Source organism: Tenrec ecaudatus, chromosome 13 (assembly GCF_050624435.1).
Source record: "Tenrec ecaudatus isolate mTenEca1 chromosome 13, mTenEca1.hap1, whole genome shotgun sequence".
NCBI classification, from domain to species: Eukaryota; Metazoa; Chordata; class Mammalia; order Afrosoricida; family Tenrecidae; genus Tenrec; species Tenrec ecaudatus.
Genome location: NC_134542.1, coordinates 79,077,001 through 79,103,489, shown reverse-complemented (window position 1 = coordinate 79,103,489; position 26,489 = coordinate 79,077,001). Strand labels below are relative to the sequence as shown.

Here is a 26,489-nt window from a genome sequence, read left to right as displayed (position 1 = left end):
GGAGACAACTGGCGTCAGAATTGGGAGGGCAGGGCATGTCTGACCTCAGCGTCAGATAAACCGTCTGGGTGATGTTGATGCGCATTTTGATTTTCATTCCACTTTGGGGAGCTGGAGAAGGTCAGACACCAGCTCCCCGTCATTTATTCCTATGCCTGCTAAGGAGACTACTGAGTCATCGTTCACTTACTCAGCAAATATTCACTAACCCCCACCCTTCCGTTTGACCTCTCCTTCCGCCACGCTACTCTGTGTGCTAGGAAGCTGACTCCGGGTCACATGAATTCTGCTCCTCCTTTCTGAGATCAGCACGAGTTGCCTCAGTCCTTAGCTAAAGGCCACCACTCTGGTCAGGCACCTGTCTCTGCTGCACAGTTACCCCACCAGGTTCTGGTCACTGCTGCCACCCATTGCCCCTGCACACTCTGCACGGGAAAGCTGTCCATTTTTTGTGGATCTCAGAACATGGCATTATCCCTTTTGGGCTCCATAAATCCTGTCTGCACATTTGTAACTTTTTTGGTTATGAAGACTACTTCCTACCAGAACCCTGACTGACATATCCTATATTAACTGCCAGACATCATCTACAGCAGTGGTTCTCAAACTGTGGGTCGAAACCCCTTTGGGGGTTGAATGACCCTCTCACAGGGGTTTCCTGATTCATAACAGTAGCAAAATGACAATAATGAAGAAGCAATAAAAATAATTTTATGATTTTGGGGGGGGGGTCATCACAACATGAGGAACTGTATTAAAAGGTCACAGCATTAGGAAGGTTGAGAGCTACTGACCTAGGGCCTTAGAGGCTGTCTGTAAATCCTAAGAAATATACTTTTAGAAATGCAGCCTTTTATTATACATTTTTTATTTTAACCACTTAAGAGCAATACCCCACTAATATTTTCTTTTTAAAATTGCATTAATGGATCAGAATGGTTTGTTTTAATGGGCTGCCTGCATCTATGCACATTGTATGTGGAGGCACACAAAAAATGGACATTTTTTTCAAGCCATGTATTTTTTTTTTTTACAAAACAACATTAGCACCTTCAAAGTACTCTCCATTACACTTAATACATTTGTCAAATCTGCTATTCCATTCTTGGAAACATCTTTCAAACTCATCTGCTCGGATGGCTGACAGCACCTCCCTTGTGTTTTTCTTCACTTCTACTTTGTCAAATCGCTGTCCTTTCATGTCCCTCTTCATTCTCAGAAACCAAAAGATGTGACACGGAGTGAGGTCAGGTGAGTAAGGTGCAAGGGACAAGATAGACATGTTTTTCTGCCAAAAACTGGAGCACTGAGATGACTGCATGAGCAGGTGCATTGTAGTGGCAAAGCCAATCCTCCGTCAGCCACAAATCAGGCCTTTTTGGTCACATGCTACTATGTAATCTTTTCAGAACCTCTAATAGAAAACTTGATGAACAGTCTGATTGTGGAATGAACTCCAAACGCACTAGGAGTTGACATTTTCCTCCACTGCAGAAGTTGACGGACATCCAGAATGAGATTTGTCATCAATCGACATCTCACCTTTTTTGAAATGAGAAGACCACTTGTACACTTGAGTTTTTGCCCATGGTGTTGTCCTTGTAAGCTATGTTCAACAACTCAACAATTTCTGCAGCATTTTTCTCCAGCAGGAAATAAAATTTCACAGCTGCATGCTGTTCTCTTAAATTAACCATCACAAAAAACAAGGTTCGAGGGAGACTACTTTGATGAAAAAAAATCACTGTGACCAGAGAGAACCTTCCCAGGCAACGCCACTGGGTGCACTAACTCGGAGCGAGTTGGTCAAGCTTGCCTAGTGGGAGGGTGGATGGGGAGGGGTTGTGAACTGCATAAGTTCCACCCAGCAGAGCCTTTTCCTGTTTTGTTTTTAATTTGGAGGGGAGGGGGGGAGTTTCCCCCTGGTATTAGCTTGTTTAACTTTAAGATCACTGAATATTTTCTTTTGTTCTTCAAGGAGTGCTTTATGTGACAATGATAAAGTAGCTTAATAGTAGTGATCTGCCTTGCAGGTATAAACAAGGCCACTATGATCAAGTCTAATAGGAAAACTAGAGATTGAGAAAATGACTTAGGTACTTTACACTAAAAGCCCATCTTTATACTAATATATGCTTTGTAAGCAGAGGCACTTCATCGCTAAAGAATTCTGTGTCTCATATTATCTCTTTAGAACATTAGTAACCAAAGGAATTTGATTCAATTCAATAAATATTTATCAAGTACAAACACAGGCAAGTCAAAAAGTATTATTACTAGGGTTTTCAGTGCATTGGTAAATGGGTTTATTCCAAACAGCATGGATTTAAGACATGTCTCTGCAGTCAGTGGGTGGTTTTCTCTGTAATACACTAAATTTAGCCTATTGGGGTGCTCTAAAATAACTCTTTTTGCGACACTGGATAAAATGATTCGAGGCCAGGATTAATAAATAATTTTGAACAAAACTCAGTAGACATCCTCCGAAATCGTTAATGCTTTGCAACAAGTTTCTGGGAATGCTGCCCCCAACAAAGCAACAGGTTTGAGCGCTTTAGGGGAGGGTGAGGGGACCTAAATGTTGAGCTAAGGAGGATTATCCATCTTGAGAGATGAAGAGATGGTGGCTGAAGTCCAGGACCTGCTGATGTAACAATGATTTCCGTCGGGAACACTATGGTTCAGCCTTTTCAATTTATCAGTGGGTATTTTGGCAAGTTGGGGTACAATCCTCAAGGTCAGCAGTTCGATACCTGGCACTCCTTGGGAGAAAGAGGAAGTTACAGTCTTGACAACTTACATGGGCAGTTTTGCCCTGTTCTATAGAGTCACCATGAGTCAGTATCGACTCAATGGCACTGAGTTTTTTGGTTTGGGGGCCTTGGTCTCAGCAAGGCTTCAGATTTGTGGTGGCACTTTCAAAAGTGTGGAATGAAGGTCAGCTAGCTCAAAGAACTAATCTTTCCATCAGACTTAGAAACAAGATTGAAAATAATAAACTTATTGGATGAATTGTAGCCGGGGATGGGTCACGGACTCAAGAACGTGATAAAATCTGAATAAAGCCCAAGCTATTTCAGCAGCTTCTGCATGCTGTCTGGTCAGTTAAATTCAAGGCAGAGAGGGTAGCTTAGAAGGTTAGGACAATAGTCCCAAAGAGATAATCTTGGTAGATTTTCCTAAAGGATAAAGGATGATCACAGGGGCTTTTGAGGAAGTTTTAGGAAAATTCAAAATTGCGGTGGTCAGGGGAAAGGCCAATCGAGTTGCATGGAGGCCTTTTGTCTTTGAAGGTAGCAAGGGCCATCCTATGAAATCCCATTGAGAAAGCAACGCTTCCACCTTGCCACCATAATCTTGCCTTTCAGACCCTTTATTCTCCCAACTCAAAGAAGAAGAAGAAAACACTGAAAAGGAGTATAACTTCAGTCTCTCAGGGATGCCCAAACTGCCCTTTCAACACGGTGTGAATGAAAAAGCACAGAATCCTTCGGGGAAGGATGGGAGACATGGTAGCACCACCCTGAGAAATGTGTAGACTAGATGAAGGATATGTCAAGAAACAGTAGCCTGCTTAATAAAGGTTTCTATGCTTTGTCTATCTAGATAAGATAGGTGGGCTAAACAATCCGGAGGAGAAAACAACAAGTCCAATGGTTCAAGAGGGACAGAAGAGGGGGAGGCGGAGAAAAGGAAGCGGGTGATAACAAACCCAGGGACAAGGGAACAACTAGTGATCTAAAATCAATGGCAAGGAGGGTGTAGGAGGCCTGGCAGGGCTTGATCAAAGGCAATGTAAATAAGAGGAATTACTGAAACCCAAATGAAGGCCAAACATGATAGTGGGACAAGAGGAAAGTAAAAGGAATACAGAAAAGAACTTGGAGGCAAAGAGCATGTATAGAGGTCTAAGTACAGGCATGTACATATGTAAACATATTTATACGACAATAGGGAAATAGATCTATGGGCATATATTTATAGGCTTAATATTAAGGTAGCAGCTGGACATTGGGCCTCTATTCAAGTACTCTCTCAACACAAAAACACTTTATTCTAATAACCTGGCATTCTCTGATGCTCAGCTTCTGACATGATCACTGAAGACAAAATGGGTGCATAGCAAATGTAATGAAGAAAGCTGATGGTGCCTGGTTATCAAAAGATATAGCGCCTGGGGTCTTAAAGGCTTGAAGATAAACAAGCGGCCATCTGGCTGAGAAACACAAAGCCCACATGGAAGAAGCACACCAGCCTGTGTGATCATGAGGGGTTGATGGGATCAGGTATCAGGCATCAAAGACCCAAAACCAAAAAAATCATCAATATAAATGAGGGGGAGTGCAGAGCGAAGACCCAAACCCTATCTGTAGACAATTGGACATCCCCTTAGAGAAGGGTCACAAGGAAGAGACGAGCCAGGCAGGGTGCAGTATAGCACCGATAAAACATACAACTTTCCTCTAGTTCTTTAATGCTTCCTCCCCCTTTCCTCCATCATGACCCCAGTTCTACCTTACAAATCCGGCTAGACCAGACCAAGTACACGAGTACAGATACGAGTTGGAAACAAGGAATTCAGGACAGATAAAGCCCTCAGGACCAATATTGAAAATAGCCATACCAGGAGGTTAAGGGGAAGGTGGGGGGTTGAAAAGGGGAACCAATCCCAATTATCTATATATAATCCTCTCCCAGGGGGACAGGCAACAGAAAAGTGGGTGAAGGGAGACATCACACAGTGTAAGACATGAAAAAATAATAATAATTTATAAATTATCAAGTGTTCATCAGGGAGGGAGGGGGGGTAAATAAAGAGCTGATACCAAGGGCTCAAGTTGAAAGAAAATGTTTTGAAAATTATGATGGCAACAGATGTACAAATGGTCTTGACATAATGGATGTGATAAGAACTGTACAAACCCCCAATAAAATGAGTTAAAAAAAGAATATAGTGAAGAAAATAAATAAATTGAATTGGAAAAAAAAGGTTTCTATGCTTATGTAGCAGTACTTTTTTAGATCCCCTTATACTACGTGCAATGAATTGTAATAAGCATGAAAGTGAACAATCTCTATTTCTTTTGTTTAAGATCCTTGCTTACACTTTTATGAAGGAGACCATCGGTACATAAATGTTAATAAAATTAAACGGATGAAGTATCCATCTAACTTCATACTATGTGTTTTCTTTCCTAATATTATCTGACAATCTCAGTCTTTTTTCCCCTAATATGAAGGGTAAATTTATTATGGGGAATGGTCTCAAGGAAATTCCACTTAATGAAAGTTAAACTATAACAAGAAAAACCAAATGGACAAATTCTGCCCAAAGGCCACAGCATTCGTGATGGGGATGGGGAGGTGACATCACGGGTTGGAATCTCCTTGCTGGCAACTAGGAACAACAACAAGTGAGATTACATTGACTCCCCAGAGCCAACATAAAACTAGCACAGCATTGGGTGTACCTGCCTCTCAATTTGTCTATCTTTTCTTAAACATGTAGGTAAATTGTTCACAAAAGCATCAGACAATGTTGAGACAGAAGAAAAGTGCTATAACCAGAAACTTTCCTTTGAGAAAGCAAACTGTGTCGCAAAGGAAATCCCCTGTGTTTCTAGACACAATTCCTACTCATGTGCTCACTGGCACCCTACGTCTCCATCTGAACGTGAAATCACGCCGATGGAATATGCACATTCTTAACTTAGACAAATAATGCACATGGATTCTCCAATGCAATGCGTGCCCACCTGTCATTGCTGAACGCTAATTTTGTGAAGGAAATTCAAAGACAAGACCACTCTGTGTCTGGGGAGAGATCTGGAATAATTTATTTAGGCCTAAGCACTGACAATGGCAAAATATTTTGGCTCAAAGAGTTAAAATGATCCACTCAATTGTACCCAAGGGAATTTTCTACCCCAAGCAGTGAATTGCTATGTAAAGCGGGGAAGGGAGGGGACGGAAAGGGCCAAATTCAAAGCCATCAAGTCAATTTCAACTCAGAACAGCTTTCTATAGGCTTTCTGGGATCGTAAATCTTGACAGGAGTAGATAGCCTCATCTTTCCCTCATAGAGAAGCTAGTGGATTTGAACTGCCTACCCTGAAGTTAGCATCCCAAAGCTTATGCCACCACAGTGCCTTTTCTGAGAGAAAAAAAGACACTTAATTTTCTACAAAGGTATGTCTTTCCTCATTCTTTAAACATACCAATCTTACTGGAAAACTCCTTAACTATGACATTTACCAACTAAAAAGAGCTCACAAACCACTTAGCTTTCTAATAGAAAATATACAAGTCCTTACCCAATTTTAGAAGAAGCCCTGGTGGTGGTGTCAGGTAAATGTGGCACTGTTAACCACAAGGTTGATGGTTCAAACCCACCAGTCACACTCAGAGGGGGAACAACGAGGGCATCTGCTGCCGTAAGGATTTACAATCTCGGAAATGCCCTAAAGAGTCACTATGAGGTAGAATTGACTCAATGGCAGTAGTGACGCAATTTTAAACGGCTCCCAGTCCTTTCACCATGTTCCACTTTGCATCCAAGCTTTCTAAAGTTCACCGGTTAAAGTCACACACGCTCACAACGACAACAAAGGTAGGTCTGAACCAATACAGGCTGAGCATCTTTGTAACGATGAGAAACAAGCGCCCAAACATTAAACACTAACTACAATTCAGCTAAAGTTGAACCTTGATTTCCTCAAAAGGATTCTTGGTGACACAGTGGTTTGGGAGCTGGGCTGCTAACCTGACTGGAGGCTGTTCCAGCTCTGCAGAAGACGGAGGAGAAAGCTGTACCCATAAAGATTTAGTCTTGGAAACCCCAAGATGCAGGTTTACTCTGGTTGCTATGAGTTGGAGTCAAAGGGATGGCAATGTGTTTAGCTTACTCAGTAAAGGAATCCTGGAAAAAGTGGGTGTGTTAGGCCGGGTTGATTAGAGAAACAAATTCATTGACACTCCTATGTGTCTAAGCGAGAACTTTATATCAAGAAGTAATTATACGTCAATAGAACATCCCAGTCCAGTCCAGATCAAGTCCATAAGTTTGATATTAGCCCATAAGTCCAATATTAGCCCATGAATTCCTCTTCAGACTCACACAGCAGATGCATTGATGCCGAATGCAGGAAGATCACAGGCCGGTGGGTGGAAAGTCCTGTGGGTCCAATGGCAGTGGATGCATCTCTAGGGCTCTGGCTGTCATGAGCATGGCTCCATGTGGCTTGTCAATAGGAATGTGAAGCAGAGAGTGTGTCCCGCCTCCAGGGAAGAAGAGAGGAAGTCCCAGAATCCTCATGAGAAAGCCATGCCCACAAGGAGGAATTACCAGGCTGTGACCTGATTGACAGACTAGACTCATCCCCCTCATTCTTATTTATCAAGTTGACGTGAAATTGAGTAAGTACCACTGTGGGTATAAATCAAATATAAATATAAATCAAATCAAAATATAAACTCATCCTTTTCAACTCATTTAAGAAATTATTTCACAAACCATATCTAATTTAATCTCTAATGAGCCATGGTTCCTGGTGGTTTAACTCTAAATTATACTTTCCATCAAAGAATTAGTGACCTATAATGCTATTTGAAATATGTAAATGAACAGACATTTTTACCGGTGGATATTTTTTTCGGTAAGTTGTGGAAGTCATTTTCACTTATTTGACGCACTCCAATTTTTCCTGTTTGATTTCCCCAATGGCTGGTATAAAGCCCTCCGTGCCATTATCAGCTGGAGCATAATGAGTATACGATCCAAACAGCATGAGGCAAAAGCTGCACCCAAATGGCACAATGGGCTTGTGGATGGCACCTACTGAGCATTTTGTTCTTCCAAGGTGATCCTTATAACTGATTAAAGCAGAGCTCCTGAGGTCCGTCTGATGAGTGTTGGATGCTGCCAACCATGTCCAAATGCCTCGTGAAAAGGGGGGGGGATCACAGAGGAGTCCAGGGTGTTTGGCATTAGGCGAAGTTGGCATTGGGTGAGTCTGGAACACTTGGCATTAGGAGAATAGTGAACTAGACAGCTGGCTTCAGCAAATAAAGGAGGTGTTTAATCAGAACCTATTTTTCTGATGACCAGACAGGTTCCAGCAGGTGATGATGGCAGGAGAGAGAAAATTTAGCAAAAGGGGAGTAGTCTGGAGTCTATCCTGTCGTGTAAAAAGTCTCTAGCATGCTGAAAGCGTGGCATGGCATGGCCCTAGATCCAGGACTGTAATAAAACAAAGACCCTTACGAAGGTGGTAAAGGAAGAATTCAGACACAGAACAAGGCCATGAATAGACCAGGAGCCAAGAAGAATGAGCAAGGTCCAGTTACGGGCTCCCTAGCTACTCGCTGAGGAGTTTAGCAACCTGAGCTGAAGCTGAATCAACCATGGGACACTGTCCTGGTAAGCCAAGAGAGGAAGTCATGCTACTCAAGTGCAACAATAAGACCAGCCCTGACTGCCGGGGTGACCTTGGACACAGTCACCACAACCAATTCCTGTTCAGACTCCAGCTGGTGCCGCTGTCTCCGCTCACATCCCAATCCAGCTTCTCTGTGATAAGTTTCATGGGAGGACTTCTAAACCTCGTGTGTGGTCTCTGTTCTCTTTCCTGCTACTTAGGGCATTGGCTTTGGCCAGTCCACCCTCTGTGTCTTTTGTCATGCTGAAAGCAGTTCCTCCCCTCTCAGCCTTTCTTAAGATCAACTTCTGCCTGGGCTCTGGGGTAGCACTCCTCAGCTGTAAATTGGCCGCTTGGATCAGCTGATCTTAAAGTTCCCTCCGTTCTAACATGCTGTGATTCCTGGATGTTAACCGAAAGGAACATCAGAACTCATCTATCCAACCTCCTACTCAACCCCAGCTAACCTAGCCAGAACTAAGAAGCCTGGAAAGTTCTATGTAGTTGTTTTTGGCAGGTTGGATATGGAAGTAATCAAAGCTTAAAACCTTAAACGTGAAGCATGAAAAATATATGTAAGGTTTTCAGAACCTCTAGACAAAGTGTGAAGGCGCTGAAGTACGCAGAGCACGTGGTTGATAGTTCCAGTTATTCTTTCTGTGCTTATTCCCAGTCCTTGCTTTCACCATTAGAAGAAGCATGTTGACAAATCACCAGGATGTCAGAAAATTCTCGAAGGAAAAGTTTCCATTTATTATTATCTTTATAAATATGTAAAGACAGGGTGAGGCCCCAACAGCAAGTAATCAAAGGAAGTCACAATAGCAAATAAACAAAGCTTCAAGAAGAAAACAAATGGCATATAAGATAAACAGTTATGTTTTTGAAGATGTAGCCATAAAAACAAAACACATGCTCTTAAGGATAAGTTTCAATATAAGCTACTTTCCAAAATTAATTTCTATATCTCATAATAAATTTTCTCTCTCCTTCTCTGTTCAAAAGAGCTGCTTTCCTAACAGAGATCTCATGTCAGCTCTCATCTCTGGTATTTTACATACACTGGATAGATTACATAAGCAGGCACTTAAAATTGGAATTTCCACATTATTTTATTATTAATTACTTGAGAGGAAGGTTAAATTAAAAGAGATATACCACACTTATAGTTTGGAAGATTCATTATTGTTACATCAATTGTCCCAAAATTGATTACTAATTCAGTGCCAATCCAGTTAAAATCCTAGCAGATTCTATTTTTTGTGGAAACTAGTACACTTTTCCTAAAATCTATACATTTTGGAAATGGAAAGTTCTAAAATTTGTCAGGAACTGGAAAGAGCCTAGACCCGTGAAGATCATTCTGAAGATTCTTTTGTTACAGGATCACTGCAAATCAGCATCAACTTGATGGCAGAGAGTTTGGTTTTTTTGTTTGTTTGTTTATAGTAATTAAAATGGCATAGGATTAGCACAAGAATAGAGATGGGGGAGGGCTTCAGAAAAAACAATACCAACAAGGTGATCTAATGTATAACATAGGCAACAGTGAATTACTGGGGAGAAAAAAATAAGCGTTTGCAATAAGTGATGTGGGGTCAACTGAATAACTCTACAGGAAAAAGATCATGGAGAATCTATGTATCATCAGGCAGAACAAGATCAGGAGCCAATTGTAGAACAGATCATCAATTAAAAGCAAGTTCAAGATGAAACTGAAGAAAACCAAAATAAGTGTATGAGAGTAAAAATATGATCTTAAAGATACCCCACATGAATCTAGAGACAAACTCAAAATAGATCTGACTCCTCAACATGGAATAAAGACCAAACATGTTGTGGGTTAACATGAAGGACATTGTATATAAAGAAAGTAATATCTCATTTAAAGTTATAGGGAAGAAAGAAATTATTTAAATGAATGGCAGAAGAGACCCTAAAATTTGTTTTTGCATGTAGAAGAGGTAAAGTGAGCAGAATAAATGATGAAGAGCTGAGAAATAGATCTCAAAAAAGTGACTGAAGAAGACAAAATATTTCAGGGAAATATTTAAAAAGCTGAAGTAGAAAATCTAAAGAGACACGTACACTCAGCATTTCTCCAACAGCTAACTGAAATGATTCAAGCCAAGAAAAAAGTCAAGCCCAAAGTTACAGTACCGAAGGACTGGATGGGCAAAGTATTGAACAATGCAAAAAGCATCCAGAGAAGATGGAAGGAATACACAGAGTCACTGTACCAAAAATTTAGCCAGTGTTCAACCATTGCAGGAGGCAGCACATGATCAAGAACCAAAGGTACTGAAGAAAGAAGTCCAGGCTACACTGAACACACTGGCAAAACCCAACTGGTCCAAGAACACAGGAATACAATACTGGAGGTTGTCACTCATCTATGGCAAGGCATTTGGAAGACAGCTACTGGCTAACCAGCTGGAAGAGATACATATTTCTGCACATTCTGTATATAGGTCGCCTGATGGAATAAGGAAGTTATCAAACAACATCACAAAGAGCACAGGAAAGTAAAATCTTACTGAAGATTAGTAAAACAAGAGTTGTATGTTGGCAGGAACTGCCAACAATTCAAGCTGGATTCAGAAGAGGACATGGTATGATAAATTGCTTTGCTTGATGTCAGAAGTATCTTGGCTACAACAGAGACTACCAGAAATATGTGTTTTGCTGGCTATGCAAAGGCGTTTGAATACGTGGAGCGTAGCAAACTATAGATAAGCCAGGAAGTGCGTAACACTGGTGCTGTGGTGCCTGTACGTAGACCAGTCGCTGGAGAGAACCAGGGTGGTTTACCATCATCCGGATGGTTTAAAATCATCTTTTCACCATATTCATCCAATCTACACGCTGAGCATGTAGCCGAGAAGCTGGGCTCCATGAAGAGAAATGCCCATCAGCATCAGAGACGCATTACCACCAAATGACGCCACCCGGCTTACGGGAAGAGAAGTGGGCTTGACAACCCTGAACGCAGTCTATACTCTTCAGTATGCCGGAGACAGCAACATAAAGAAGAAAACAAACCCCCCACAATAGCACCACTTAGTAACGTCATGAAAACCCGAGCAAATAGTGAACTTCTAAAACATGTCATTTTGAATGAATCTGTAAATCCATAGAACAATACATAGACAAGAAATCAAGCAATGTGCTGCATTGCACAAAGAATTAGATAACAGACGTAAATACTAATCTATACACACTTCTATAAGAACAGTATTAAGGATAATCTGCAAGTAGTTATACTAAAGACACGTAAGCTGAGAGGTGTAGGGAAGACAATGGGACTATGCTCAGACAGGTTTAGACAGGGGACATTTCTACGTATATCTTTACCAAGCTGCAAGTATATCCGTGCGGAGCAGTGGTCCTCAACCTTCCCAATGCCACAACCCTTTGATATAGTTCATGTGGTGATGACCCCACAACCATATAACATGATTTTCCTTGCTACTTCATCACTGTCATTTTGCTACTGTTATAAATCGGGCGACCCCTGTGAAAGGATCTTTCAACCCCCCCAAAGGGGTCACAACCCACAGGTTGAGAACCGCTGGTGTAGACCATAAGAAAGGCAACAATATTATGAACTCTTCTAAATCATAACCAAACACCTTTCGGAAATGAGGCACTGGGTTTGGGAGCCCAAGACCAAAGTTTAAGGGAAACCAAGGTCAAGGGCAATAACATGGTTCATAAAAACAATGCTCTAGATCCTATTTTGTTAAGTAGTGAGGAGCAACTATTCGTCTCTCTTCCTTAGTAGTAAAAAAGGAATATAGAAAACCAAAGAATTCGAGAACAATCATTAGCCTAAGAGACTAATAGACTATGTGAACCTCAGCCTCCATGACCCAGAGACTAGAAGAGCTAGGTAGTGCCTGGCTACCACTACTGATGGCTCTGAGAGGAATCACATTAGACTGGGTCCTAGATAGGGTGGGAGAAAAATATGGAGCAAAACACAAAATGAGAGAGACCAGGCTTACAGCTCAGATCGAGACTGGTGGAACCCCTGAGACCATGTCACCCTGAACTCATGACCAGGCTTAATATTCAATCAAAGAATAGACAGGGATACACTATGAAAAGTAACACTAAAGAGAATAAAATCAACCATGTGAAATCAAAATGGTAGCTATTCGCCCAAGAACAAAGTCCAAAAAGCAAGAAGGGTTTGTACATAGGAAGAATGAATATGCTCTGCTGGTTAAAGTAGAAAAAATTGGTAATACCAACGAAAGCTTAACATACAATAGGGTTTCTAAAGTTTGTGGGAAAATTCTGTGGTAGTTACATAAGTGTCTAGCCTATCAGTCAAGTCGCAGCTTGATGGCCTCATTTGGAGGTGCCCCTGAGATAAATGGCTCTCTAGTGGTGGGTCGGTCTCTGTCTCTGTCTCTGTCTCTGTCTCTGTCTCTCTCTCTCTCTCTTTCTCTCTCTCCCCTTTTGCTTTCTACCTGATGAGCCACGCTAAGACCTGCAAGATCCACAAGACTTTGCACCTACCGGCCTATGATCTTCCTGCATTCTGCATCATTGTATGTGGCTGATTCTGAAGAGGGATTTATGGACTAGTATCAGACTTATGGACTTGATCTGGACTGGGCTAAGATGTTTACATGCTCTGTGATTACTTCTTCATATAAAGTTCTCTCTTACAAATATATGAGTGTCACCTGATTTTGTTTCTCTAGTCAACCCAGCCTAACACAAATTCCATTACATTTTTATTTCATTTTCTACCGACTTTTTAAAGTCCCCTCATATATACATCCTAATCTGATTCGTAGTCAATTCTGATTCACTAGGACAGAGTAGAAGTGCTCTGTAAAGATGCTGAAACTGTACATCTTTACTGGAGCACACAGCCTCGTCTTTCTCTTGGGAACAGCTGGTGAACTCACACCTTGTGTTTTAGCCATGACTCTTGTGTTCAGCAACCCAATAGGTAAACCACTGCACTGCCAGGGTTACTTACGCATGTTTTATGGCCTGACACGTCTTCATGGTGTGTACAGTGACCCAATGATGTAAACAAATAGCACTCCTCAATACTAGCCCAGGAGTGAAATGATCAGGCTTCCTAGCAATAATAGAACAGATATATCAATTGTGGTTCATTCCTGTCAAGGAACACTACATAGCAATTTAAAGAGAACCAACAACTGTGACACATAGCAACATGGACGAATCTAACTGAACCAATGAGTTAAAGAAGAACTATAAAAAAGATAGATCTAAGACTTCAGTCATGTGAAGGGCAAGAATTGGTAAAACAAATATACAACTACAGGAGTCTGAACTGCAGCTACACTTGGGGGGGCTATGAGCTGTGAAAGGGCAGGAAAGTAGTTTTGGGGTTCTTAAAAAGTTCTCTCTTGGCTGCACCCCATGGTTGATTGAGTACTGTCCATCTGTACACTCGGCACCGTAATGTATTGTGAAGGGGCTTTAAAAACCCATGTATGTTTTCCGTCATCATTGCTCCATGTAGCGTCCACCGCAAAAAGCATTTTGAATAAACGAATAACATAATCCCACTACGTTCCGGGATGTCCCACACAGAGTCGTCTGCATACGTGCATCTTCCAGAATACGAGTGGTGCTCCCTAGCTGCTGGATTTAATTAAACGGACCCGGTTCCTCTCTCTACAATCCAAACTGGATACTTTTCATATAATATGTCTGAGTTGTTCATAGAACTGTACACATGCTCTTCCCTTTAATTCCCAGTGCATTCATGTTTAAAATATCTGACTTCTCTCCCCTTCAAAAAGGAAGATAGGAGCATTTACATACTGGAAAACAAACAAATGCACGATGTAACAAGACTCAAAAAAAGAGGCCAAGGCAGAGAGAACAAAGGAAGGTGCTGTTGGCGCCCCAGAAAGCAGATGTTCATTAGGGCCCAGACATAGAGATGATTATCACAATGCACTTATCTGAGCATGCTATCATCAGACCACACAGGCAAATCAAATTTTGAAGGCTCAGAGGACGTGCACTGAGGAACATCCTGTACTGCTGAAACATGAATTTGAATTTTGTGATACAGACAGAGACATGGAGAACCCTCGAGTACATCCACTGTCATTCCAAACGCCGTTTGCAATAAGTGTGAAGATCGAATCTTTTGTGTCCACGCCATCAAAAACCAAGATTGAAGATTTCTGCTGTTAAAATTACAATCTAGTTTTGTTGTTAAAATTAAAAACTATTACTGAGAAGCACACCTTCTTTGGACTACCAATTCACCACCAGGGGAGAGGGGGACCCTCAGAATTCTTTGCAATTGCTTTTTAAAAATAGTCTAGTAAACTATTCCAGAAATAGGGGGAAAATGTTACATGTGATTTGAAATTTTAGGATTTGTTAAGAAGAAAAAAGGAACACTTTACCATTTGACTGTCACATCTAGGTTCAGGCTCACTAGGAGCACACACTGGCCAACAGAAGACATTCTATCAGGCTCACGGTATACACTTGTTCAGAGTATTACACCATGTCTTTGCTTCGGTCACAGGATTTCAAATAAAATTTTACTCAAGATTTCCATGTAAAATTGGAGAAAGAATAGAAGAGACTATCGGATTTAAAAGGACAATGGTAATTAGCAAATTCTTAACCGTAACCTGCAGCATTAAGATGTAGCAGTGATTCTTTTGAAGCCAAATTAACGTAGCCACTGCTCTCGGTTTGGGCAGTCAGTGGGAGTCGTCTCCACGCAAGGGTCACCTAGGTAGGGAGACCAGCACCATACAGACACAGACACATCTGTTGCTCTGCAGAAATCCAGTCTCCAAACTTAGTGTGCATGTCCAAGACTGAACTCTCTCCAGGAGTAGGAAGCCCCATCTGCCACCTGAGGAGGGGCTGGTGGTTTCAACTGCCGACCTTGCAGTTGGCAGCACAGTCATAACCACGAAGAGACCCTGTGTTCGTTCATCTGGGTGAAACACAGCCCAGTCTAACACCATCTTATCAATTGTTCTCTTTGAGCTCATAGTGGCAGCTCAGGTCTCAATCCGTCGTGTCCAGGGTTTCCTCTTTTCCACAGCCCCTCCACTTGACCTAGCAGGACGTCCTTCTCTAGGAACAGGTCTCTCCAAAGGACATGCGACCAAGTCTCACCATCTGGGCCTCTAAGGAGCGCTCCAGCTGGCCTTCTTCCAAGACAGCCACTGGTGCTTTCAGCAGTCCATGGTGCCTTGGATATTCTTCTCCACTGCCCTGATTCCAATGCCTCCATTCTTCTTTGGTCTTTCTTCAATATCCAACTTTCACATGCAGATGAGATGATTGAAAATACCATGACTGAACTCTCTACAGGAGTAGAAAGCCCCATCTGCCACCTGAGGAGGGGCTGGTGATTTCAGCTGGCTGGGTCAGGAGAAACTTAGTCCTTAAAGGAAAATCCTTGCTTTTCACTACTTTAGAGAGATCGTGCGCAGTTGGTGAGGGTTTACATGGTTATTGACCAAATCGTCGTGAGCACCAGGAAAACAGAGTAGAAGGTGGTGCCCACCCCCACGAGTCAATCTTTCTGTGCTGTTTAATTCCTTATTTTTTAATGAAAGTATCATGTAAAATGAAACCTAGTAAGAGACGGTGATTAGGAAAACACGTCGTCACATTTAGACTTCCGCCCTAAACGATGAAATGAAGCGGAGCCCCGGTGCTGTGTACAAGGCAGAGGTAGCATGGAGAGTGTTTCCATTAATGACCTGGAAGTGAGAGTTGGCAAATTTCCCTTTGTGTTTGTATTATCAAAAGCCTGTCGAATGCTAAATAAGTGCAAGACGCTGGTGAGAGGATGAAGGTAAAGTTAAAGACATCAGAAGTTTTAATAAAATTTACTTTTATTTATGGCCAAATATTTTATGAGACTTTATTACATAAAATTGGGGGGGGGGAGAATTCATTGAAAATCTACACAGATGTCAGATTTTTCTAATGCAAATACGTTGCCAATTGAAATGCTCAAAATCAGAACGTTTAAAATGGCATGGATTGCGATGGTGTAGCGTCCTTTGAGGAGTTCCAGCCCAATGCCAATGTTATCTACCGGCTCTATTCCACTTTAGAATCTATGCGAACGCCATGGGATCCACGCCAATGCCCTGCAACCCTACAGAGCAGACAGGACCGGCGCACAGAGCTTCGAAGGCACGGGTTGCAGCCACTCTCCCTCAGAGTGACTGCTGAGTTTCAAGTGCCGTCTCTTCCATTTGCAGCCAAGAATCTCAGCACTACACGACAGTTCCTCAACTACATAAACTTTCAACCTAAAATTGTTTTTTTTAATCATTTTATTAGGGGCTCATACAACTCCTATCACAATCCATATATACATCAATTGTGAAAGCCCATTTGTACATTCATTGCCCTCATCATTCTCAAAACATTTGCTCTCCGCTTAAGCCCTTGGCATCGGCTCCTCATTTTCCCCCCTCCCTCTCCACTCCCCCTCCCTCATGAACCCCTGATAATTTATAAATTAACCTCCTCCATTGGGGGCAAACAACAGAAAAGTGGGTGAAGGGAGACGTCAGACAGTGTAAGATATGACAACCTAAAATTCTTGTTAGCAGTTTTGACTCATTTCCTTCAAGAAAATCAAGAGCCTGGTATTCCTAAATAATATCCATCTAATTCTTCTCATGCTGTATAATGAATTTTTCAACTCATAAGAAACAAAACTGGAATCATGTCAAATGGGTCCTGCACACACCTGTGGAACTGAGGATCTGAGAAAATGATTTATGACATGTATCAAATGATCCTGTTTTCCTGCACAAAACATTTCCCTTTTTATCAAGAACCCAACAGTGCATCTTCATGTCCCATGTGCTCAATGGCCATCCAGAAAGATGGATTACGTGTCCCCCACACGCTATGGCCAGGAGACGACGGTGCGCCTCGTAAGGGCTTTGTTCCGTTTCCAGAAGGGAATAATAGTGGTATCTATGAAAGTTCAAAAGCAATTAAATACCTGTACTTTTCTGAAGAAATACTAGCCTATTTTAGACACATTATAAATGTGTAACTACAGGCAAGTGATGGTCTAATTAGCTCATAACAAAACACCAAGCTCATTCTTTGCCCTTTTTTTGTAAGCAAGGCTAATGAGTTAGGAGAAATAAACATATGAAATGGTTCAAAATAATAAAAGTCACATCTTTGTACTGCATAACCATTAAGTCATCATGTAAGGATTATGTTATCAGCCTGTCATAATTCTAATTGGTTGGCTTCAGAACACATTTTAAAGCATCAAACTGAAAAAGTAATCCTGTAAAATAAGGTAATGGAATGTGAAAATTTGGGAGGAGTTAAGATGAAGCACAAATAATGATTTTTCTTTAAAATGCTAAATAGGCATATGAAAAGTATAAAGGTGAAAAACTACAATTCAAGGCTGATTGTCAATGCAGTTTTATTACTATATCTGAAGTCCTATGTCTTTTTGAAATTTCCAGGATTATGGTCACTTTTATTAGACCTTTACTGTTTTGTCTACAAAACACCTAGCAGTTTTTAATCCCACACATTCACTGTCACTCAAACTCTTCCCGGGTCTATGATATGTAAACATTCTGTGCTTATTTCTAGTACTGTGTTCAGTCCTTCTTCACTGGTAGCTTGTGAGACGCTGTGGACAAAGACCACATACTCCACTCCCTAACCTCTCCAATGTCAAGTACAGAGCATTGTGCACTGGGGTCATTTAGAAAATACGATCGATTGCCTAGTGTTTTAGCCCTTCCTGAGCCTCAGCAATTTTCCAACAAGCTTAAAATTTAACCTAATTCCAGAATACGGATGTTACAGTCAGAGTAGGAAGTCATCCAGCGGACACTGATGTTGGCTTTATAAGGAGGGGAACTGTTCACACTAACATCTAATCACGCTTTCAGAACCCAGGTTCTCCCATTCGTCATCCAGAAGACCATTCCCCATCCCCTCCGATGACAAACACGTCCCTTTAAACATGGACTAGCAAAACACAAAGCACAGGAAGTAACAGTAGTCGTTTTCATCCATTTTCTACTCCTCTAGGAAGTCAGGATACTCATTTTTCCTCTCCTTTCTTGGTACCCTCTCATCATCTTTGACATGCTTAATTTCCAGGGATGGCTGGAGAAATTAAAATATTCAGATAATCCTATTAGGGAAACTAGATGCATCAAGAAAAATAAGGAATTGGATTAGAGCAGATACATGCTCGGCTTGTTAGCTGAGCTGTCACTACCCTCTCTCTGTGTTTTGCCTCCTATCTACCCGATTAAGAAACGCTTCGTTTAGCTGATCTAATTTGTGTGTTCAAACCTACATGTGTGTTTGATGCATGTGGTTCTAAGGAGGCATTCTGCTGTGCCCAGTGGTAAAGGTCTTTATTATCGCAGTGTTCTCGCTCAGGAAGGCGCAGCCAAGTTCCATCCGGCTTCACTGTGTATTCATTAAAACAATACAGCGGAGAAACCAGAAGGTGGAAATTCCGTAGATATAAGATGCTCAATCTCAGTGTTTACTACTTGAATATGTAGTTTGATTTTATACAAAACATTGTGCTACTTCATTTAAATCACATATATATCATTACTAGATTTTTTAATGAGCTATTTTACATGGTATAAGAGACACTTCCACTTCAGAACAGCTGGATACATTATTGGTGATTCCTACAATATTCTCATGAATGGCATAGTAACTAGTTACTATTAAATGTTAGATGGTTAAAGGTCATGTTTAAGGTAATTTACAATTCATTAATTGAGATGCCTACAACTCTAAACACCTCTGTCTTAGTTTACATTGTAGTTGTTATTCATTAAATAAATACGTGCTTGGGTTGTTGTTGTTTTTTTTCTTCACCAAATATGAAGTACACTGAAGAAATGTTTTCAAACTTCAGAAGGAAGAAGTTGGGGTATTTTGGTGGGGCCATGAGGCAAAGGCAAGGTGAGCTACCAATTTAGCAGGTGTGACATTTCCCCCTTGGGATAAACCCTAAAATATGTCTCTTGGACCATCATCTTGAAAAAGACTGCACACACAAAAAGCAGATTTGATTCCATAAATTAGGCATGGATCAGTTGGAATATGAGTCATCTTAGGGATCTAACTCAATTCATAAAACATTGGAATGCTTTTCACTATAAGAGAGAAACTAATCAAATCACAAAGCAAACTATATTGAGATTTACTAGACAACTAGGCTAGGTTATATTTGGATTTCTAGTCTAAACAAATTTGTATGGACTCTGAATGACAATAGTTCACTAACAAGCATCTTGTTAGCACCTACTCAGCTGGACCCTAGAGTGACATCATGAGTCCATGCTGGAAGACAGTGGACTTTGGACTTCAGTGAACTGAGCGTCCAGTGAAAATAAACCAGGTAAGACAGTCCTCATCTGGAAAAAGACTTGATCATGTCTAAGTGTCCACGTCATTTTCCCTAAGTATTTATCCTTTCATTCTAGAACTTCCTTACATGATTTTTATTGGATAAGCAGATACAGAAAATAATAATTCTGATCTGGCAATTCTCACTTCAGTAAAAAAAAATGCCTTTGCCTTAGCTATACAAGCCCTGCCTTAAAACTGAAAATTCCATTATGTAAGTTGAGGTCAATTTAGTTTCAATAAAGCATTAAGTAAAGTATAAAGTCAGGACAATGTATCAATAGTTTTTTAATGAGCTTTTTTTGCCCTTGAGGGTATGACATGGAAATAGTCCCTGTCTGAGTTTAAGTTCAAAGCCAAGATTCCCAAACATGTAAATGGAGAGCTGATATTGGGCTCAAGTGGGAAGAGAATGCTTTGAAAACAATTTTGGCGGCACATGTGCAAATGTGCTTGACACATTAGAGGAATGTACGGATTGTGATAAGAGATGTAAGAGTCCCCAATAAAAGTATTTTTTAAAAAAGGATGAACATAGGCCCGCAAAAAGGCAAAAATTGAGATTTTAAAAATTCCCTAACATTTACGGTATATTTAATTATACTGATAGCAAATGATTGAATATTTTCCAACTTCTCTTCATGTATCTTTTCTCATTTCTCTCTAGCAGCTAAAGATTGTGTGTGTGTGTGCGTGCGTGCATGAAAATTCAAAAGAAAACAGCGAGGTGGTGAAGTTGGCACAATGAAACATTATCATGCATTTAATTTTATTATTTTCATGACCTTGAATCTTACAAATTCACTGCCAGGTTTAAGGAAAAAGGTAACCCCCATCACTGTAAACTCTTACATTATTGCACTGATACACCTAAGCAAACTTGAGTCATCTCAAAAACATGCTTACTTCTTAAGATACAAAGCCAGCCCATTTCTTACAGGTATGTCTTTGTACTGCTAGTCTACACTGTTATACTCGGCAGTTCTATGTATCAAATTGTTCTTCTGTGATTCCGGGACATTGTTTGACAGGATACTGATTTGGCTACAACTAAGATACAGTTTAGGAATTCAACAAAATGCTAATGCACATAAAATTTCAATTGAGAAAAACTGGTTTGCTCTACTAGTCTACATTATTAATGGCATTCTAAATTCTAATCACCTCTCACCCATTTTAAACTAGATTAAGAAATGCTTTACTGTGACAGACACTAACTGAAAAATAGATTTTTATTTAGAACATAATTATGTATGAAACATACTGCCATATATATAAATATGAAAACCATGTTTTTAAAAGAATCTATTTAATGTCTCACCTTTTGATAAGTATGTGAATAAGGATTATAAATGTGGCAAGCTAGTTTGGGTTGGTACAAAATATCTAGCTAACAAGTCATGCGAATATAGAATTTTTACCTTTTTTTTCTTCAAGAGAAATAAAATGAAGTATTTCAAGCTACATTAATATTTACATAGATAGGCTGGCAGTGATGAAGCAGTGCCTTCGAAAGAAACAGACCATGATTCAAAGGTCATTTTTACAATAAGTGAAATTAGCACAGCTGTTGGTTGGCACAGCGTACAAGCATTCTTACGTTAAAATGCTAAATTATCACGATTATTTCTAAGCAGCTGAAAACTGGATGCCAATTTTAACTTTTTATAGTATCGCTTAAATCACTTTAAAATTCAGAAAATCCTGTAAAACATTATCTGCTATGTCTACAAAGCTACATCAAACTACATCTCACGGTGCATGTTTAAAGTGATAAAGAGAACCTGCAAGGGTAAGATGATCTTGACCAAGAAAGTAACAAACAAAAAGTCGGGTAAAATAAGGTTCCTTGAAATTTGCTATTCTACAGTAAATATTGTGAAAATCATCCAGTCTTCATTTTCAATTGTGTTCAGCTTTTCATCACACCTTTGCTTTTACTCGATATATAAGCTGCTACATGGCTTTTTCTAGTGTTTTCTCTCTGGAAAAACAGAAAGCACACCCAAATGGCCACGCTCCCAAATGGTGTGGCAAACCTTACAAAATTTACCAAAACAGGCTTGATTAGGTCATTAACATAAGGGGAATGACTTGCAATAGCTTAACGTTAAAATACAGCCACAAAGCTCATTTTCACGTATCATTTTAATTAGTACCATCTAACCTTTCTGACTAAAAGAAATCACAATCTTTGATTCCTTCTTGATCCTCAACCATCTTATCCATCCCTTGATCACAAGTTGGTTCACTGTCAATTTTTACTTAATTTTGTCATTTGCCCAGGTCTTGATACAGTTTTCAAACACAAGTTTCAAAACAACTTTGTCTTGCAAATAGAATCACTATTCTTTAAACAGAAGGATGCTTCCCATCCCTTATTTCCAGAAGGGCAAATAACTGGCACACACAAGGAAGCAAGCATCATCTCTGTAGTCAACAAGTTGTGAGTTTATTATTAACTCTTTAAGTAGATTAGGCAACACTTGTTTCCAAACTAACTACAAATCAAACAAAGTCTCTCTTTAATGACACATGACTACCACGTAACCAATAGATAGATCTGGGGGGTGCTACGTGTTACAAATTGTGCTTACCCATGTACCCAGATCTGCATCTAGTCACTGCATGTTTTTAGGAGACAGCTCTCTCTGAGACCCAATCCCCATAACTTACAATTAGGGAATTTAGATTTCATTACCAAGCTTTAATACCATGTTATATAGGTCAAGGGAGTATGTGTACCCTTCTTCTGAACCACAGAAAGTCAGAGTAAGAGGATTTCAGATTTCATCCCGGGAACAGCAAGATATGTTTCATTTACCGTAATGCAAATCAATATTAAATGCTTTATGCAGGAAGCACACTTTCAGAAAATGGGCCCTAAAGCTTTCTGGGATCCGACCCTAATTACCACAGCAGGCTCTTGCTGTTTGTCTCTCTTCAATTATTTATTGGTAGAGGAGGGAGGGGCAAGTGGCATTGCATTAGCTATATTAAATGTTACATACGTACTTGGTTTCTAACTTATTAATGGTACATAAGAAGCACTAGGGTAAATATGCCTCCAGAAAAGTGACTTTCTTTTTTTCTTCCTTTTTGAGCTGAGTGTATATATTTATTATTCATAGAGTTAAGTGTTGAATAGGCTGTCCTTCGGGCACCCAGTGCTGCATACTTAAAACACCTGCATTAGACATCGATGACAGCTAAAAGGTAGTGTATTGATTACACCACAAAACAACTAATATTTACAATATGGCTCACAAAAACTAACGTCTCTCTCAATTTCCTAAAAAGAAATACATGAGCACCACACAGACACGGATAATGAGTATCCAGCCTGCTACCTACTATCTTGCCAGCTTCTGGTCACCCAAAATAAAGGGGAATGGAAGCAGGGTGAAAATGCGAGACCATCAGCTAGGAACTGCCTGGTGTGGATGCCGACAGGTGTCTTTAATAACACGAACAAAGGCAGAGCTATCTTGCAGGTACGTGACAACCTGGACCGCACGCATTATGAGAGGGGAGCTTATCAGGGTTGAAACAGAGATTCTTTGTACCAGGCCAGAAATGTCTCCTGCTAGCAAGTAAGGCATGATTATAACGTCCCAAAGAAAAGTTCAAACATAGCACCCATATCTGATTCTTTTGTGGTCACAAAACCTTTGTTGAGGGAAGGGATGCTAACTGTCGGTGCACACAACTTTCACTCTCCCGCACGGGGAAAGACATTTCCGAAGCAGTGATACCTTTGTTCGAGATGTATACATACACATATATACAAATATGCGTGGATAAATATTTCCGACATCATGTTCTTTCTGTAACAATAAGGACCAGGCTACCCAGAAAGTCAGCCGCATTTTTGTAAGGTTACGCCGTCAGCCACCCCGAGACCGTGTGCCAAGGCCACTTTTTGAGAACTCATCATTGGAAATCCACATTCGGCGAGCATACTAGGTAGCTGGTTGGGGGGGGGGGGGGATTTTGTTTTGTTTCGTTTTTAACTAAATACAAAGTCACTTCTTCCTCTGCGCGGAAACCTTCCCACTGTCCCTCTTCTGCAAAAGCTCCGGGATGAGATGAAAAGAAACATCAATGAACAGGGAAGCGAACTTTGGCCACTGTTCTCCCCAAAACACCAGCGTAAAAGTAGAAATCGGTAACCAGGTGAAGTGCCACACCGCACAAAGATCAGAGACGAGGGCGGGTGCGCAGGGCCGGGGGCGGGGTGGTAAATGCCGTGTCCCCCCAAGTTCCAATCCCGGAGCGCGCGGGTGGTGGCGGGGCGTCCCGGGGGGGGGCGGAGGGGGGCTCGGCACGGGTCTTGGGGAAGCGGGAAGGTACTGTGCGCCCGACGCGGCCCTGGCTCGGGGGTCGAAACCCCGCGTAGCCGGCAGGTCCTGCAGAGGGCCCCGGGCGTCGGCGAGCGGCGCCCCCGTCTCCGCCAAGGCCAGGAAGGGGCAGGCGGCTCTTTCCTGTCTCGTCTCCCCCCCGCGGCTCCCTGTAACCCGATCCCCGCACTCGGCTCCCCGGGAAGTCGCCGCCGCCCCGCGCGCAGCGCGGCGCAGCCCAGGCCAGGGCTATAGTTAGCCAGCGGCCGCCACTCCGGGGCGCCCCGCGGGGACTCGGGGACCCGCGGCGCGCCCCGCCCCTGACGCCCCCACCCCGCGCCCCTTACCTTGGCTTGGAGGTACTGGGGGTAGTAGTAGGTGGCGTACTGAGGGTACATCTGCTGTTTCCACACTTTGCCCATGAAGCTGGAAGGGAGCCTGCCGGGCAGGGTCGCGGACACTTTGGGGTTTCCAAGTCTCGGTCTCTGCTGCCGCTCCCTTTCCGGCGGCGGCGGCGGCGGCCGCTGCTCCACCTCCCCGCCGGGACCAGACGGCCTCCTCCGCCTTCTCCGCCTCCCCGGCGCAGGGAAGGACGCGGCGGAGCGCAGAGGGCACCCGGCGCCGAACGCTCCCGAGGAGTTTCCTCCCGAAGCCCGAGTGCCGGCGGGCTGGCGCGCGGGCCGCGCTCCGCTCCGGCGGGCAGGCTGCGCGGGGCCGGGAGCGGATCAATGCGAGCGGAAAGCGCTGCTGCTACTGCGGCGGCGGCTGCGCTCGGTGCCAGGCGGCATCTGGGGTGGGTGCGCCCGGAGGGGAGCGGGGAGAGGGGGCTGGCGGGCCGCGGCCGTGGGGGAAGGGCGGGGGCGGAGCCAGGCGCCGCGGAGCCCGGGACCGGCTGGAGGTGCGGGCTGAGTTTTCACCCCGCCGCGCCTCCCCGGCTCGCGGCCCGGCCGGCCCCGCTCGCTTTGTGTAGGGGGGCTCGGGAGGGGGTGGGGATGTCGGGTACCCAGCTTGGGAACTGCGGAGCTGACACCTCGGGGGCCCTCCGGAGTTTTTAATCTTCGAGAGGGGAGGGATGGGCAAAGGGAACGAAGGGAAAATCGCATTCAGGGGTCACAACCCTCCCCCCCCCAAGGATCCCCCCTTCCGTCACACACACACACACACACACACACACACACACACACACACACACACACACACACACACACACACACACACACACACACACACACACACACACACACGAAAGCAGCAAGATTTAGTGCCCAAACACAAAGCTGGGGTCCTAACACCTGGGTTCTATCTTCCCCCCTCCCCTGCCCCTCAGCCGCAACACTAATATTCTAGGTGACCTTGGGAGGGTTAGTGTCCTTCAGTTGGGTTTTCCCAGATGTAAGAGGTGAAATCATGCTCCCTACACAAGGGAAAGGAAAGCTTTTTACTGGCTTGCCATCTCTCTCTCTCTCTCTCTCTCTCTCTCTCTCTCTCTCTCTCTCTCTCTCTCTCTCTCTCTCTCTCTCTCTCTCTCTCTCTCTCTCTCTCTCTCTCTCTCTCTCACACACACACACACACACACACACACACACACACACACACTCACAAGAAGAAGGATCTTTCTAAGGGAGAGATGCCACAAAGGCAGAATGGTGTTATTAAAAGGACACAATATAGACATCAGCCTTTCTCTGCCTCTTGCTCATGCTGCCAGACAGTCTGTCACTCCCACTCAGGAGAAGGAGACTCCCTGAGTTTGGAATATTTTAAGGCCATTTTGAAAGTCACGCTGGCATATTGTTGCAGTGTGCCTCCGTGACATATAAAATCAATCTCCTCGGCCTCTCTCCATCTCCTAATTGTCACCGCCCTAGACAGCCCCAGATGAGCAGCGTCTCAGCTCACTACCTAACCGGTTATAATTTAATGGAATTAATTGGTCCCTGAAGCAGCCTGCAGAAGACTTTATATTCTAGCTCAGGAAGGATGCTAACAAAATGTACAAATAAGACGTGGAAAAGCGTCCCAAATTGGGCTGCTTGGAAAATACAATGGAAATTTTGTTTCTAAGTCGTCCCTGATTACTTTGTCAGTTTGGTTTTCCAATACTTTATTTTCACAGCAGCAGAAGTAAAACCAATGGAAAGACGTGAGTTTATTAAGCAGACACATTTTTGTATGATTAAATTTTATATGGTGATATATTAAGACAGGCTTAATAAGAAAACTGCAAATAACAGTGCAATGAACTGAACATAGACTCACCCTCTACATGATTTAGACAAATGTCTTTGTCATTCATGTTTGA

At 42.3% G+C, this 26,489-nt stretch overlaps 1 protein-coding gene across 7 annotated transcripts in view; it reads right to left on the bottom strand.

The window, feature by feature from the left end:
* The window catches only part of RBMS1 (RNA binding motif single stranded interacting protein 1), a 266,113-nt gene extending 241,153 nt beyond the window's left edge, over positions 1-24,960 (bottom strand). For 2 of the 7 annotated variants that reach the window (XM_075529650.1, XM_075529655.1), the window contains exon 1: positions 24,535-24,960. In XM_075529650.1, the coding sequence (XP_075385765.1) occupies positions 24,535-24,609 (75 nt within the window). In that variant the 5' untranslated portion in view covers positions 24,610-24,960. The remainder of the gene's footprint in view (positions 1-24,534) is intronic. The other 5 variants (XM_075529645.1, XM_075529654.1, XM_075529646.1 and 2 more) reach the window with 4 other exon arrangements.
* Between the last annotated feature and the right edge of the window lie 1,529 nt (positions 24,961-26,489).